Source organism: Syngnathoides biaculeatus, chromosome 14, assembly GCF_019802595.1.
Source record: "Syngnathoides biaculeatus isolate LvHL_M chromosome 14, ASM1980259v1, whole genome shotgun sequence".
Classification (NCBI taxonomy): Eukaryota; Metazoa; Chordata; class Actinopteri; order Syngnathiformes; family Syngnathidae; genus Syngnathoides; species Syngnathoides biaculeatus.
Window position 1 is genome coordinate 20,500,366 of NC_084653.1, and position 17,120 is coordinate 20,517,485.

Consider the following 17,120-nt stretch of genomic DNA (forward strand, 5'->3'; position numbering starts at 1 on the left):
GGGGAAGTTGAAATCAGCAAACACACGGCATGGATGTTTTTGGTTTCTATGACGAGTGTCAGCTGTCGTTGTTCATGTACAAAAGCAATCGCCGAAAGTGCACGAGTGTTGGCGGCAAAACAGCAAGGACGACAAAGCATTCACTCCTGGCAATGGAACATTCTTTACAATAGTTGAGTTATTCTTTACAAAACAATGTCAGTCCAAACTCCACGGGGTGTGTGTGTTCAGCTCTCTCCAGAGTTTATTCAGTAGCAGAGCCACTGATTTGGAGGATGAAGAGGAAAATGTGAACAATGTCAATGTAGAGAGACAATGCGCCGTAAATGTACTCCTCTGGGCTTATCGCCAACTCCCGGTTTCCGATGAGAAGCTGCGTGTTGTATACTAAAAACTAACATGGAAGGAATACAACACAGCAGTCGTGTTAAAAGAATGAAAGTTGAAAGGCCCGAAGAGATGTGAACATTTTTCATTTCGGTGAAGTTGTGTTCTCACGTGGTCCCAGGATAAAACACAAAGATTTATGACACTGTTAAGTGAATTCACAAGATTTGCGCCTGAACACATCATCACGTACATTCAGAATTTCTGAAAACGTGTTAGGATTGAGAACTTTAAATTAAATGGAAATTTGCACCATTTTAATTTTGTTTAGTGGCCAAAACTGGTTTGCATCAACCCTCCCCCACAAAGCACTCACGCGTCTTTTTTAGCATCAACGCTTCTCGGTACAATTACAAGATGCTAGCTTGCTATAAGCAAAATAAAGCAAATTTATTTGTATAGCGCATTTACATGATTAAAAGAACTTGAAAACAAAGAGATAAAACATTTAAAATGGGATTAAAAACAATAAAAATGACAAAATATATACATTTTTTTTTTAAAAGACAATTTTAAAAAAAAAAATTTTGAACCTGCATTTAAAAACATTCACACTTGGGGCTTACCTCAACTCTGTTGGCAACTTATTCCATTTGTGTGCAGCATCATAGCTAAATGCTGCTTCGCCATATTTGCTTTGGACTCTCCGCTCCACTATTTGATTTGAGTCAGTCAATCTCAGAGGTCTACTGGGTTTGTATTCCGTAAGCATTTCTTTCATGTATTCAGGACCTAAATCGATTTGTGATTTATACACCAGTAGCAGAACTTTCAAATCTATTCTAAAGGTGACGTCAAGCCAGTGCAAGGACTTTAGGATTGGAGTTATATGCTCTGACCGCTTTATTCTGATCAGAACGTGAGCTTCAGCATTCAGAATGAGCTGAAGCTGTTCAATACTCTTTTGGGAGAGTCCAGTCAGAAGACCATTACAGTAGTCGATAGTGGATGAGCTTTTCCTGGTCTGCTTGACACATACAAGCCTTCTTGACTCTAGATATGTTCTTCAGATGGTAGAAGGCAGTTTTTGTGATTGATCTGATATGACTGTTGGAATCAATCAGAACACCAAAGTTTTGGACTTGGTCCTTGGTCTTTAAAGATAGAGAGTCCAGTTTCATATGAAAATACTGCATAACTTCCCCTTTGAATAGTGCGCTGATGTTGCACTTAAGAGCGCCTCGTCGTTGGCCGTGAGTGTGTGCATGTCACAGAATTAACAAAGAGGATGGAAAAAAAATGTAATCATGTACCGGCACGGTTTTTAAATATCACCTCAGTGGTGTGTCAAACCTAGAAAGTTATTTTCACTATACAGGAATTTTTAACAAATGACAACGGAACCAGAGTGAAACGTGGAACTCACCAAGGTGTAAACGATGGCTCCAAAGGCAGCATAGAGCATATGAAGCCAAGGCACCTTTTCAATGGGACAAGAAAAAAGCCTGAATTGTTAATCGGTCACACGGTTGCACCCTGCCGAGCGGCAGCTTTCTTCGGCGCGAAACATGAGTCGAGAGGATCCTTTCTCAAAGAAGCCTTACATAGTGGAAGGAGAGCACGATGGCTGTCACAGTCCCGATGATGAGGAGCAGAATGGCAGCAATACAGAGAAATCCGCCGCAGGAAGTGAAGTCAACCTGGGATGGGAAGCAATGCGAACGGCAGCATGAAAGCGAACGGCTTGAAGGCGCCTTGGAATTTGTGTTCTAATGAGGCATAAACCTTTCGAAGAGTGGATGCGGAGTTCGCGATCGCAAAGATGTGACATTTGTTTTCATCTCAGTTGCATCAGACAGAAAGATGGATTCACATATTTCCCCAAAAATCCCATGAATATTTAAAAGAAACACAGTTCACAGTTGTAATGTGAGACAAAGGCGTTCTTCCACACCGACAACAGAGACTTTGTGTGACACGCCACAGGCGGCTGAGCCGCACAGACATTCTTTTGACTTCCATCTACCTTGGTTTGAAAGCAGAAGACTGTGACAGTTACACAAACCAAGGCTGTTATTCCCACGGCGAGAAAGACCGCTTTTGTTTCGTAATAGCTGCAAAAAGACACGCGGGGTGATTAAAACCAAAACATACGTGCCGATGACATTGTGGTGTGTGTGTGTAGGTGTTAAAAAAGTCATCAGCAAACCTTGAGATTGTTCCAGACACGTAAGACAGGGCCAGAGTCTGCAGAAGGAAAATCTCATGAGGTTTTACATTAACATTATGTTTAATTTTGTTTTGCTGTGTGGTTCCGCTGGACAAAAAACTGCTAGAATACTCACGAATACTCCCAACAACACCAGATTGCATGGAAAGCGCCTCCTACACAGGGTGTAATGAATTGCATACTGTACATAAACACAAACTCATAACCGATACAAACTTTTAAGAAGCATGGTACCTTGGCTCTTTACAGCAGATGAGAATGCAGTAAACTATGAAGTACACCACCCTATGGAGAGACGAAACACTAATATACAGTGAAGAAAATAAGTATTTGAACACCCTGCTATATTGCAACTAGTACTCCCACTAAGAAATCATGCAGGGGTCTGAAATTTTCTTCGTAGGTGCATGTCCACTGTGAGAGATAATCCAGAAATCATAATGCATGATTTTTTTTAAATGATTTATTTGTGTAATAGAGCTGCAAATAAGTATTTGAACACCTGTCTATCAGCATCGGAGTGGAGCTCCATGAATGATATCACCTCATGGGGTCTCAATGATCCTGAGAAAGGTGAGGAATCAGCCCAGGACTACATGACAGGACTTGGTCAATGACCTGAAAAGAGCTGGGACCACCGTTTCCAACGTGACTGTTGGTAATACACTAAGATGTCATGGTTTGAAATCATGCATGACACAGAAGGTTCCCCTGCTTAAACCAGCACATGTCAAGGCCCGTCTTAGGTTTGCCAATGACCATTTGGATGATACAGAGGAGTCATGGGAGAAAGTTTTGTGGTCAGATGAAACCAAAATGGAACATTTTAGTCATGGGGCTGGTAGCATCATGCTTTGGAGGTGTTTTTCTTCACATGGGACAGGACGACTGCACTGTATTAAGGAGAGGATGACCGCGGGCATGTATTGTGAGATTTTGGGGAACAACCTCTTTCCCTCGGTCAGAGAATCGAAGATGGGTCGTGGCTGGGTCTTTCAACATGATAATGACCCGAAGCACACAGCCAGGAAAAGCAAGTAGTGGCTCCGTAAGACAGCGACAGCCCAGGAACCTGCCTGATCTAGAAAAGATCTGTGTGGAGGAGTGGGCCAAAATCCCTCCTGCGGTGTGTGAACAACTACAGGTAACATTTGACCTCAAATTGCAAACAAAGGCTATTGTAGTATTAACATTGGTTTTCTCAGTTGTTCAAATACTTATTTGCAGCTGTATCACACAAATAGATCGTTAAAAAAAATCACACATTTCTGAATTTTTCTTGTGAGATTATCTCTCTCACAGTGGACATGCACCTACGATGAAAATTTCAGACCCCTCCAAGATTTGTAAGTGGGAGAACTTGCAATATAGCAGGGTGTTCAAATACATATTTTCTTCACTGTAGTTTCTTTGCATAACAGCCCGTTACAATTAGGGATTGACATTTCACTGCATTCCCTTATATTTAATATGGAAGCGGAATAAATCAATTTATTGTTCCACTGTATTTTCAAAGTTGAATGGGATGAGAGACCAATCGATGCTGTGATGTATTTGTATGTAAGAATCTCTGATGAAAAAATAATTCTGTAACTCACAGGGATGCCCAGTAGATTCCAGGATACCTGATGACAAACATCTTCACCGGATCTCTACAGAAGCGCAGATATAGAACCACTCAGAAAGCGGGCACCGCACGCCCCCGCCAGGGCCGTTGAGTATGTATCCTGCATTTAACACTTACACAAATGTAAAGACTGCCACAACCGAAAAGGTAACACTGAGCTGAGCTGCTAAAATTACGTACACCTGGCAAAGAAGCAGACAAAACAGCCCCAGTTTAGAGATAAGAAGATGAGTTGTACGAAAAGAGCACCCCCACCTTTCTGATGAAAGCATGCCGAACAGATGTACTTTCCCACTGCGAACTTAGCAAATCCTCCATTTCTCCTGCAAAGTTAGAAGTCGAGAACACGTATTAGCGTGCACAAATAAAACGGTGCGACGTACTGCACGGTGACATTTGTTCCTCACTTGGGTTGGTCGCGGCCACCCGGGCGGACAGAGTCGGTATTGTGGTGGGCAGCCCCGATGGCGAGAGGCCAGGCGCTGCCCATGCGCCGACCTCGTCCCAGTAGCCAGGCGGGCCGGCATACATATCAGGGCCAGGACTGTAGGACGGAGGCGGCGGGTCGGCTGAACCATGCTGGGGGTGGTAGGGCTCGTACTTGGGATGTTGGAGTGCGTCTTCATAGGATGGAGGATTATCTAATTTAGATGTCATCGTTGGACTTTAAGTGGCCTGAAATGCGAATTTAGAGATTTGTTAGCTAGATATGCCCCCCCCCCCAAAAAAAAAGCATCTTCCCTTTGTATAGTCCGGCGGTGTGGCCACTTCAGAGCGCCTTGTTGTTGCGCCGTGAGTGCATGCATGTGACTCAGTGAAAAGTGGACGAGCGAGGAGGATTTCAACTTAACTGTAAACATGTGGACCGAGGCATAGGGCTGGCTTTGGTATTTTAGAGTGCCTCATCGCAGCATGAGTGCACGCTTGTCATGGAAAGATCAGGATGTTTTTGTTTGCTTGTTTAAGTCTCAGATGACAGCCACCGTAGGCCACAGGTGAGTGTTACTTAATGCAAAATTTTTGACAGGGGTTGTATGTTCCAGCCACCGTAGGTGAAAGTGGATCTATTTTCCCCGCTCTAACTTGTATTTATGCATAGCCATTAGAAAGACAAAGTACCGTAGCATCTGTTTTTCCGGGCCGTACAACTAGTATTTGATTGACAGTTGCGTGAGCGGGATTTTGGCCAAATATTTCACAATTTTGGGCTTTTTTTTTTCTTTAAATAAAAATTTTGCTGGGTCATTCCACTGTCATGAAATGCATGATTTTTAGTACGTTATTAATGAAAAAAACGACAGCCGGTATGGACCCATCAGTTTTTATCACCACAAAACATGATATTGGTGTATATGGCTTTTTGTATATGGCTTTGGGGGGTGCTAAATCTGTCGATGTGCCGCCCCGGACGATCACGGCGAGCGCGACCCCGCTTGGGTGGCTTATCTCCGCCACACGGAGGTGGATTGGTCGGGGAGGTGGTTTGGCCACGTCCGGTTTGGCCGTGATCCGCATATCATTTAAATCTGGCTCGAAACTATAGGGTAACGGTCAGATTCATTCGGCTGTGAGATGTTCTCTTCTTCGTAAAGAGCTTCCGTGTCAGAAGAGGCGTGTTCGTCTCCCATAGTAGGTGGCACAGCATGTTTTCAGTGGCGAAGTCCCAGTGTGACATCACGGACAGAAGATGCAGCCAATATGGCACCCACTTGGATGTTGATATTTATTTTTTTGTATAGACATTCAAGTGAATAATGTTATGTGTATTTTTCACTATATCTATTTTAGAATGTTTACAGGGATGACACTGGACCTTTAACAACATTCATCTCTGTGCCGTGTCAAATTCAGAAGACTTATTTTCACTCTACAAAGACTTTAAACAGTTCATAGCAAGCTGATTTGGTCATCAGTCACAATTATTACTGGTGCTGTTATTGCCAAACTCCAATTAAAAGCAAAGATTGACCACCTTTTTGCAAATGTGGAGTACAGTAAGTACATATGTTGCAAAGGACTGCGAAGCTAATAAAAACCATAAGAATATATATGAGGTTCCATACCTGCTTTGTCTCCTCCACTCTCCTCTCTCCAAAATGTGCACCTCAATGTGTCACAGGATATGTGCTTTGTAATTTACACTAGTCCAGTCGACATTGGGTGATCCTGTTTCACAGGGGCACTCTTATTCTTTTTAAAGGAAGTGTTGGTTTTGAGGAAAATATTTTTTTAGAAGTGCTTCATCACAAGCCTAATTCATGACGGCGCTGTATTTCCAATAATAATTATGCAATAAAGGCAAAAGTAACCTGACCTTGCCATGTCGTCACAGTTTTAAATGTCTTGTAACAAAATTCTTACAAGATCCTAGCAGTCATGTACTGTATACACATCTTTTTAAAATAGATTTTAATCTGGGATAGTGAGTAAATAATAATAACAACAGCAACAACAAAGGTAATAACGAAAATAATAGTAAGGAAATGTCAAGAAAAGACTACTGTATAGTAAAGTCACTCTAAAACATGTAGAAAAAGAAAGAAGCTTCCCGTTTTATATATTTATTCTTTTATTTTCTTTTTTAATTTTGGACGGATAACGCCATACGTGACGTCATCGTGTACTTCCTGTTTCAGGCGTGATGGCGCTTCCTGACTGGATCCTTCCGGTAGCTGTCATCGCATCCTTCGTCTCGCTATGTTTGTTTGTCCGTTTCAGACGCTCCGGGCAACTTTTGTGGCGAAAAATAAGTAGCAAGATAATGGCTCGCACTGAGAAGCCGTTATTCAGAATCGCGTAAGTTTCGTGTCACTTCAAGCATGCGGAAATGTTGAAGTGTTAATGTGGTGCGTTCGTCTGGTTGGTTGGCTTTAGCCTGGCTAGCAACATTTAGCGTAAATGTCATTTAACAACATTACTTCAAGAATTGTCTACGTTTAAAGGTCGTCGCAGCAGCTATTTTAACATACTCTGTCACTCTATCCTTTCGTGTCTTCATTTTTAGAGTTGCGGTCGAACATTTTCGCTACGGCCACAACATAGTAATGTAATGTGAAAATAATATTACTATTGTGGGAGTAGTAGTACTGCCACGCATATCTTATTTTGATGTATTAAATAGGTATTCTAATTATAAATTACATGTTGTTACAATGGCCACGTCATTTGTTTTTTCATTTATTTTTTTAGCTCAAAATCTAACTCTAAAATCTAACTTATTCTTGTGGTTCCTGGGCCAGGTACACGCTGTACACCAAGACCAGTCTCGGCTACATGTTTTACAAGAGGCAAATGAGGAAAGCCCGGGAACGCCACCCAACTGGACACTCAACGGTTCTGCCCGTCCAGTTTAGTGGTATGATGTCGACGTGTTTCGTGCTGGTCGCAGTTGACGAGCGCGGTACAGTGGACTGATGCTGAGCGCATCTGTCTTGGAAACCTGAGGTTCAGGTTTTGATTCTTGCTTGGATGCTCGGGTCATTCTGTGTGGCGTCTGCGTGTTCTCAATGTGTTTGTGTGCGTTCTTTTCAGATACTCCAGCTCTGTCTCGCAGTCCGAAAACATGCATGTTAGGTGCATTGAAAACTTAAAATAGTCCATAAGTGTCATTGGTTGTTATTCAATATGTGCCCTGTGATTGGATGGCAGGGATAGGTTCCAGCTCACCTTTGACCTTAATGAGGTGCGAGAGAAAATAAAGGGGGAGCTCTATCCCATCCAATAGATTATTGTGCATTTTGTCCTTTTCCCTTCCACCAGGTATGAAAATCATCCCCATCTCTGTGCTGTCGGACAACTACAGCTATCTCATCGTTGACACCACCTCTGGTGTTGCAGCGGTTGTAGACCCAGCAGACCCTCAAACTGTTCAGGTGACTGCGTCCCAAGTTTATATATTATGAGCGTACTGTTATGTAGAAAGCAGCACAACCTTTCTATTTCGAGTCTAATTTTCTTGCAAAATGATAGAGCCACTTGAACACTGCACTAAGTTTTCATGGGGTAACAATAAAAAAAAAACACAAGGTAACACACGATAGTAGTTACTTTCGGCTTGTCCCGTTAGGCATCGCCACAGCGTGATATCTCAGATGGACGCTCACGTTTGTTTGGCACTGTATTTATGTCGGATGCCCTTCCTGACGCAACCCCTCTTGGGTAGTAGAAGCCCCAGTGAGATACGAACTCACAACCACTGGTTTACCAAACCAATGCACTAACCGCCGGGCCATATTTGCCAATGTTTGCTTAGCTACCGCAGTGATTTCAAACCTTTATAGAGCCAAGACGCATATTTTACAATTGAAAAATTCCATGGCACATCAACAAAAGTAAATGTCACTAAAAATGGATCGATTAATTACTGTATGTACTTGCTGCCATCTAATAGAAGAGGATTTTTTGTTTGGTCTGTCATTGTGCCTCACTGGCATAAATAGATGAATAAAGATACATTATTTCTTTTTTTTAAGCAATTACATAAAATTGGATAACTTCCCACGGCACACTTGAAGAGCACTCACGGCACACTAATGTATCCCGGCACACTGTTTGGGAATCACTGAGGTGATGTAAAGTTGTCACAATGGAAAAACTTGGCCTTGCCTGTAATGAGGAAAAGACATGATACAAGTGAAGTATGTGTCCCCATTCTGAATTTAATATTTAGCTTACATTACTGTCAAAGATACAAAAAAAAAAAACAGCTTCTCGTCCTCATCAGCTGGTATCAGCTCAAATTCATCCACGATGATAATGACGAGCCCGATAGAAAATGGATTCATATTCACATTCTATTCATATTTATTTATTCATAGCGTCAATAACCAAGTCATCTGCCATCCACTGAAGGTTATCACCTTTCTCAACTTTCAGAGAGTCCTTCAGGAGGAGGGAGTGATGCTAGAAGCCATCCTCTGTACGCACAAGCACTGGTCAGTTCAGTTATTTTTAACATTGCACTGTAAAAATAACAAATGTGGATAAATAGTACGCACTGCAAATTTGAAAATCTAAAATAACTCTCTTTTTTTAAAATATCTGTGTCCATGTAGTGTTTATACTGTGCACTATCAAGCTTCATAAGTGACAAAATCATGTGACTTGTTTACCTCGCCATATTGCCGGTCAAGCTAAGCATTGCTCAATGCTAAGTCGGTTGGAGACGACACGGAAATGTGTCTTGTAGCACAACGCCCAGAGTCTTGTCCGATACCGTCAGACATTTGGAAGGTGAAAATAAATGACACTACGTGGAAAAATCACATAAACTCGGCATAGAGGACACGTATTTAATGCCGAAATCGATGTTTTCGCCGATAAGAAATTGGACTGTTAACGCGCTTCCGCTTGTCTTGGACAACTGGATATACACTTGAATCTGGTAAGTAATTCGTGGAGATTTACACTGAAAAGTTTGAAAACGTATAAATGTCTGGACGCTTACGAATACTTTGTTGCTGGATCTGTTCTCATCAGGAATAAATCCCACATAGTGACAGTTTTGAAGGCTTGCGTTCAGCGACACGTTAACCTTTGCCGGAATCCATCGATCTTTTAAGCTAGTATTCAATACAAATACCAATATTCAAATAAATGACCCCTGGTTTTACACAAACTTGCATCCATTAACTATGATTGGCAAAAAAAAAAAAAAGAGGACCAAGTCGTCTCCATGGAACATACATGGAAGCGATTCCGGCCACACTTAACCTCCGTAAACCTCTGCGACAGACATTTTTTTTTGTTTTAACACGCATCGTTCTCAAATGAACCAACTTGGCATTATAAATACTTTTTGGTAATTTGAGATTGAGAAGAATACTACCTACCTGAAATGAAGTGATATACAGATGTGTGTGTATTTTGTTTGGGCACCATCCATCATGTTTAATTGCCGAAATCAATTGATATTTTCTGGTCTTTTCAGATGGTATTCCATAGAATATCTGTCTCGTCTGTTGTGACAACCAACAACACAACAGGTCTCTGATATTGTAAATATTCTTCTCCGGTTCAATGTCTCCCACAATTTCGAGCAGCTCTGTTTGACCGGCATTATGGCGCCGTGAAAATGGTGACGTCACGTGCACGAGCTCTGTAGATTAACTACCCCCAGTCATTTTAGAGTATATCAATTTTGACCAAATATTCTTGCTCTCCTTCGCAAATCAACTCGGCATGTTAAAGGGAACTTTCGAGTCAAATCACCACACGGAGTTGCTGCTTGTCTGCATTATCTGCAGGGACCACAGTGGGGGGAACAAGTTACTGAAACGGCTTCATGGCTCGTGTAAAGTTTATGGAAATGCAGCTGATAATATTCCTGGCCTGACGCAGTAAGTTGAAGTTTCCTCAAAATAGTAACACATGAACAAAGTACACACCCGGAGACAAGAAAAAAAAATCACATAACGGCTAACTTCAAGTGAATTATTATGGTCTGATAAACATTACTTCGGTGCAGATTGTAACTGTCTTTTGATAAGGTAGACAATGACACTTTTTCTCCTATGAATATATGATTTTCAGCTTTTTTTGCGCTAATGGTGTCTGCTTCCTAGTTACTGTGCTGAATAATAACAAATTTGATTCCGTTTCCTTATCCAAGTCTGCGATACAGCATCTTCAATGGTGATGGTGTGTCGTTCTTTTCTTTGTGTTTTGTCAGCCCCCTGTCACACAAAGACTCGGTAACAGTCGGCTGTTTGGACTTTAAGGCCCTCTTTACGCCGGGTCACACGGTGGGCCACATGATCTACCTGCTGGATGGCCAGCCACTCGGTGCTCCCTCCAGCCTTTTTTCCGGTGACCTGGTGTTCCTCTCAGGATGCGGTAAGTCCTTAATTCATTAACTCAAACACTGGGATAAAAAAAAAAAAAACTCAAAGCAAGCGGTCATATTTGAAGTTATCCACACAGACTAATATTTCCGGAGATTCATGCACGACTCTGTTTAGAAGTAAATTGCCACAGTGGCAGTGAGCCATGAGAAAAGAGTGTGTAAAAGGTAGGAAAAGTCCCAAGTTTGGAATCATCCATCCATTTTCTTTGCCGCTTATCCTCACGAGGGTCACAGGGAGTGCTGGAGCCGATCCCAGCTGTCAACGGGCAGGAGGCGGGGTACACCCTGAACTGGTTGCCAGCCAATCGCAGGGCACATAGAGATAAACAGCCACACTTACAATCACACCTAGGGGCAATTTTAGAGTGTCCAATTAATGATGCATGTTTTTGGGATGTGGGAGGAAAACGGAGTGCCCGGAGAAAACCCACGCAGGCACGAGGAGAACACGCAAACCCCACACAGGCGGTGGCCGGGATCGAACCTGAGTCCTCAGAAGTGTGAGGCCAATGCTTTACCAGCTGTTTCCACCATGCCACCATTTTGGAATCATTCTACATTTAAAAAAAAAAAGATGATGACAAAGTTGAATGTGTCTTCGGTATAGCAGAATGACACACATAAGGATTTTTCAAATCTTAAAATATTTTTTTTAAATCTATGACAGACCCTGCACCTAAAAATGAAAACATAGTTCCTGAATCATCTTGTTTGTTTTGTATGGCGCATTCCAATAATCTCAAAAGAGTATATACCACACACACAAAGATTATGTTAATCTTCTGAACTCAAAAGTGTTGCATGATCACGTGATACTTATTCAGCCGTTCCAATTGGTTCTAAACAGGAGTGATAGGCTATATTAGGCAAGGCTAACGTTGATGCCTTGTTTTGGTGATTGTCAACATATTATTGTTATAAATTAGTTCACCTCTGCCGGAGACAAATTGCCGCCGTCCCATACTTCATTTGTAAGTGTGAATTTTGGAAGTTTTGTGTCATTTCCACACTATTCTTTCTAGGGACACCGCCATCGTGGCAACTTATTTGTACACTGAGTTACGTGAGTGCAGTAACATTAGTGTGTTTGTGTGTTTTTTGTCATCAAATCATTCGAGTTACTCGATGAATCATGTCAACTCGAAATATAATATTTAAAAACAACCTAAGTGGAACATATAAACAAGGTACTCTCAGCTTTTGAGTTCCATCTGCTCTTCCTGGCCTCCCTAATGAAGTTGTCATGCTCTCAGGCACACCCGACGAGAGCCTGAATAGAGAAATGTAATCAAAAGAAAAAGCTTCTCGAGTTAAGTGTGTTTCTGTTGTTTCAAGGGAGGATGTTTGAAGGCAGCGCCAGAACAATGCTGTCATCGCTCGACACGGTCAGCTCTTTGAATGATGACACTCTCCTCTGGCCCGGTATGAAGCTCGCTGACGCACACGCAACTCTCATGACTGTTAAACATGTTGCGGATACGCACAAACACACTTTGTGTTCAGAGCAAAGCCGTAATTATTCAACAAATGCTGTCAGTTTTCAGCGCAGAGCGTTACGTGGTAATATGCTGCTAGGCGATGCTTGTTTAAGTTCGAGTCACATGAATGCCTGTACACTGTCCCCCCCACCCTCAGGTCACGAGTACGCCGTCGACAATCTGCTGTTCGCTGCCGAGGTGGAGCCACGGAACCCAGCCAGGGAAAGCAAATATCAGTGGGTGCTGCAGCAACGAGATGAGAAGCGCTGCACGGTGAGAGCGATACACTCGTGTTACGCCACGCAAAGATTTTCATTTTCTAGATTCCGGAATGAAGTCCTTGTCATCGAGTCGGTGTGTCAGGGGTGTCGGTGTGAAACTGCAAATTGTTTTCACACCTCCCAATTTGCATGAAAACATCTGCCCAAGCTAAGAGACAATGATAATATTTATGCATGTGTTGGTTGGTCCGTATCTGCATGTTTATGAGTGTGATGAACAAAAATGTCAAGGCAGTGGTGTTCAGACTTGAAGTACCACCTCAAAAAAATACTTAGCTCTCCGAGTACCACGGTCACGATCCACGTAATGCAATATTTAATTTTTTTTTATTTTTAATTTTAATTTTTTGAGCCTTGTCAGCTTGTGTTAATTAAATTTTGATTCCGAAAAAGTATGTTTAATATTGAAATGTACCATAATGTTATGCAGTTTGTCAGTGTGCTTAGCTCATGATTCTGTTGAACTGTATTGCGCATCAATATAAAAACTGTGCTAAACAAATATGAGCGTTCATATGAGATGTTACGCTGTGGCGACCCCTAACGGGACAAGCCGAAAAAAAAAAAAAAGGAAAAAAAATTGTACCTAAGAAAATATGCGCATCCACATCTAATTGCTGAAACTTGGCAAAAACTTTCTCCTGGTTGCTCTCCTCCATCTCCATTTGTTGCTAACGGTGGCAGAAGGCTTTGCAACGTCGTGGTCATAAGCTTCTGCATCTCAAACACAACAATAATCCGCCGTTGTTGTTGTAAACGTTGGAGGTGTTCACCACAAGCATGCGAGAAGTGGGAAAACCACATCATCTCAGGAAAGATGCTTATTGGATTGAATGGAGTCAGAGCGCCACATAGTGGACACACGGCGCAAGGATGTCATTCTGCAGGACTTTTGACACTTTGCAGCATTTACTGTTTCTTGAGAGATTAATAATAGATCAACGTTTAATAGGGTATAGCTGGATTGTTCTGAGTGCTTTAAAAAGCGTTAAAACCAGCCGATTAAATCAGCCGACTGACGAATCGATTGGTGATATTACCCAAATACACTGCACTGATTGAAATTATATACAGTGGTACCTCTACTTATGAAATTAATCCGTTCCGGAAGTCGTTTCTTTCTTCTCTAACCTGTCAATGTATTGTAAGTAGAAGTGTATTTTACATGTAAATAGCCGAATTCATTCCAAGCCCCCACCTCGCCGAAAATAAGCATTCAAAGTATATAATGTAAAGAATAATAAAAATTCTGTTCATTTACCTTTGGCGTTGGGAGACTATGCTTGAAGAGAAGGGTGAGTGATAAGCAAAAGGCATCGTTGGGGACGGAGGAGGAGGAGGCAAATGTTTGATAGTTGAGAGAAAACAACGCACAACCACTGAATTCCACTAAAGTTTCTTTGGGCCCAGGGTGAAAAACGATGAATAAACTTGCAAAAAACAAACAAAAAAGTTGTACTTTTCCAATGTGTGCTAGTGTCCCAAGGAAATGCAAAGCATCATGGGTAAAGATTGACGTCCCTCCTAGCCAATGGGGTGCCAGGAAAACGCGACGGTGATACCCAATGGGAGAGGAGCTCTATCACACCACACAAACCAAGATTTAGGATGTTTACGTTTGGTGGAATTTGGGGGCTGCGAATCCACCTCTTATTTTTTTTCTTTCATATCCTGAATTTCCTTTGTAACTAGAGACAATATTTTTCCACGGAGGCATTTCACAACCTGAATTATTTGTTACGTTGGGGTGTTGAAGATTAAGAGCACAGTTTAATGTTAATTTAAAAAAAAAACATTTTATTACATCCCCCAACTTGACTCTCAGTATAATTTGGAAGATGACGGGGTGATTAGACCATAGAGTACACTACATAACAAGAGGACCTCAAAAACATCAGTACACCAAATATTTTGAAGACTTGAATATGAAGTGTGCCAAAATAATGTGTAAAATGTCAATAACTTCAGGCAGTGCTCATTTTCAGATTCAATCGGTTCAAATGCTCTTGATTTGAGAGTTGAGTATAGTATTTGGTTATTACAACATAACACAACCCTTCAGTTATTGCTGACTCAGCGTTTTGTGTTCTCCTGACTCTCCTCAATCCAATCATCCGCTTGCTTTTCAGTGTCCCTCAACCGTTGGAGACGAGAAGGCGTACAATCCTTTCCTGCGTAGCCACTGTACGGAGCTCCATCTGGCACTGGGCCTCCAGCAGCTGGACGACGAGGACTGGACTCGGTTTCGGGCCCGCGTGCTGGAGGAGCTGCGCAAGCGCAAAGACCAATACAACAGGAGATGATTAAATGTGGCTGAAAACGGATAACTGAATGGTGCGGATGGAAGCCATACAGAACTATCATGGTTGCTAATGGTTAAACACGCGCTGATCTTTGCGGTAGAAGAACCGATCCAAATATGGCCAGTCCATTTTTTTTACCCCCCCAGCTTTCATCACTAACTATGCGCCCATCTATTCAATGTCATTATTATTTATTATAATACCATTATAATATTCAATTTCCATGTACACATTGTGATCATATAGTTATGAATGCACCTTAAAGCTCTACTGTCATCCGTATAAACATTCTAAAATAGATATTGAAATGAAAAATTCATATAAGATTATTGACTTCAATGTCTATACGAAAAAATAAATATCAGCGGAGAGTGCGTCATCCATGCGCAAAGTTGCGGAAGTGTCATTCGACATCCAAGCGGTCTACTGCCCGTGACGTCACCCCGGACATTCGCCATTGAAAACACGCTGTGGCCGCTACTGTAGCTACCTTCAGACACGGAAGCTCTTTTAGAAGAAAACATCTCGCAACCGAGTGAAGCGTCCGGGGCAATATTTCCCTATTGTTTTGAGCCATATTTAGATGACATGCGGCTCACGGCCATACCACCTCCCCGCCCGATCCACCTTCGCGCGGCAGTGATAAACGCAACAACGAGCTACCTTCACGGAGGCAAAACTAATAGAAACAATCGACTCCACTTGAGGGTGGTCCTGCCATGTACGTCACTTCCTGCTTCTTCTCGAAAACAAATCCCTTGAGAGGATTTTCATAGCAAGAGTTACAAAAAGCTGTATAGGTCAAAATCATGTTTTGTGGTGAAACAACGCATGGGTCCATGTCGGGTGCCGTTTTTTCATTATTAACATACTAAAAATCATCCATTTCATCACTTTAAGAAGAGACATTTAGCACTGTCAACCCCCCACCACCCCCCCCACACACATGCAGATTCCCCTCTATAAAAATTGTATTGCACTGTTTTGTTTGCTGTTTGTCATCAGTCTTCAAATTGTTAACTTCTTTTGTCTTATCACTACATTTTTCTTGTACTGCATTAGGTACATTTCAGTTGTGTGTGGCATCGATATGAGTTAATGCATATTAGTATTGATCAATGTTTTCCACAGGAATGATCAAATGCACGTGTTCCCTTTTTATCACGGTGGTCTTTACGCTTGCTTTTTAGGGGCCTTTTTTTACGTGGAAAAAAAATCTGTTTATTGAGAACATACTACACATTCAAAAATGGTAAATAATCAGTGGGCCTCAGTTAGTTTAATATTGAATTTAATGCAATAGGAAGAGGAAAACGTCGTGCCGTCTCTACGGAATGCTTTTATAAAACAGCATTTTTAGGCAGAACCTTCGTACATTTTTTGATAGATTGTATATTTGACGGTTTTGTTGTACAGTGATGCATACGCCTCTGTATAATAGAGTTTAACGTTTTAGTTGACTCATTAAGATAATATCATGCAGTCTGTTTCTGTGGGGGAACCTGGAAGACGTGAAAATATTTCAGATTTGTGTTTCTGCTATAGAAGTTAAAAACGAAAGCGGTGTCCCCTGGTGACTGTTGACTAAAATGTTATTCTGGTTGTTTGATGCTGTTGCACGTCTTGATTTGCATACGTTTGAGTTCAGAACACCACCGCTCGGGAAACAGTTTGACTTTAGGTTATGTTTTAATGAGGAAATGTTCCAAGTAAACTTTTCCGTTCGAACTGTGTACAAGCTGTTTTGTTGCCTTTTGTGCGCTTTCGAGCCTGACAGCTGACTTTGCTCCTTCAGCTCCACTCAACTCAAATAGCAAATATGAGCTCTTCTACAAACGATAAAACTTTTATAAATCATGACAGCACACTGTCAAATGGCAAAGACTTGATTCCTTTTGCAATTCAGTCAAATTAAACAAAACAAAAAAAAAAAGTGGGATATGATACTATTGCGTAACTTCAAACACTGAAATGAGCATTGCGGCAATACTATTTTAAATTTGATCGTGTACATGAATACATAAATGATA

The 17,120-nt window shown here is 41.6% G+C and overlaps 2 protein-coding genes across 2 annotated transcripts; one reads left to right on the forward strand and one right to left on the reverse strand.

Annotated features, from left to right (window-relative positions):
• Positions 1–74: 74 nt before the first annotated feature.
• On the reverse strand, positions 75–6,727 carry LOC133512023 (protein lifeguard 3-like). Its single transcript, XM_061841218.1, has 12 exons — positions 6,248–6,727; positions 4,592–4,859; positions 4,440–4,507; positions 4,302–4,366; positions 4,156–4,209; positions 2,792–2,842; positions 2,673–2,712; positions 2,537–2,574; positions 2,354–2,441; positions 1,932–2,027; positions 1,754–1,807; positions 75–394 (listed from the first exon to the last, which is right to left on the reverse strand). The coding sequence occupies exons 2-12, from the start codon at positions 4,839–4,841 to the stop codon at positions 245–247; spliced, it is 954 nt and encodes a 317-aa protein (XP_061697202.1). The 5' UTR covers positions 4,842–4,859; positions 6,248–6,727; the 3' UTR covers positions 75–244.
• pnkd (PNKD metallo-beta-lactamase domain containing) lies at positions 4,198–16,840 on the forward strand. The gene is made up of 10 exons (XM_061841217.1): positions 4,198–4,275; positions 6,821–6,980; positions 7,424–7,539; positions 7,944–8,056; positions 9,060–9,118; positions 10,430–10,522; positions 10,855–11,018; positions 12,364–12,450; positions 12,664–12,779; positions 14,917–16,840. The coding sequence occupies exons 2-10, from the start codon at positions 6,826–6,828 to the stop codon at positions 15,088–15,090; spliced, it is 1,077 nt and encodes a 358-aa protein (XP_061697201.1). The 5' UTR covers positions 4,198–4,275; positions 6,821–6,825; the 3' UTR covers positions 15,091–16,840.
• Positions 16,841–17,120: the final 280 nt, after the last annotated feature.

What these genes read in the sequence shown, in the direction of transcription:
- pnkd (XM_061841217.1), top strand. Translation starts at nt 6,826, where the DNA reads ATGGCGCTTCCTGACTGGATCCTTCCGGTAGCTGTCATCGCATCCTTC. An exon ending in AAGCCGTTATTCAGAATCGC is followed by an intron (nt 6,981 to 7,423) that starts GTAAGTTTCGTG and finishes TTCCTGGGCCAG; the next exon opens with GTACACGCTGTACACCAAGA. An exon ending in AATATTCCTGGCCTGACGCA is followed by an intron (nt 10,523 to 10,854) that starts GTAAGTTGAAGT and finishes GTGTTTTGTCAG; the next exon opens with CCCCCTGTCACACAAAGACT.
- LOC133512023 (XM_061841218.1), bottom strand. Translation starts at nt 4,841, where the DNA reads ATGACATCTAAATTAGATAATCCTCCATCCTATGAAGACGCACTCCAA. An exon ending in GTGGCAGTCTTTACATTTGT is followed by an intron (nt 4,210 to 4,301) that starts GTAAGTGTTAAA and finishes GCGCTTCTGTAG; the next exon opens with AGATCCGGTGAAGATGTTTG. An exon ending in GAGCCATCGTTTACACCTTG is followed by an intron (nt 395 to 1,753) that starts GTGAGTTCCACG and finishes CTTCCATGTTAG; the next exon opens with TTTTTAGTATACAACACGCA.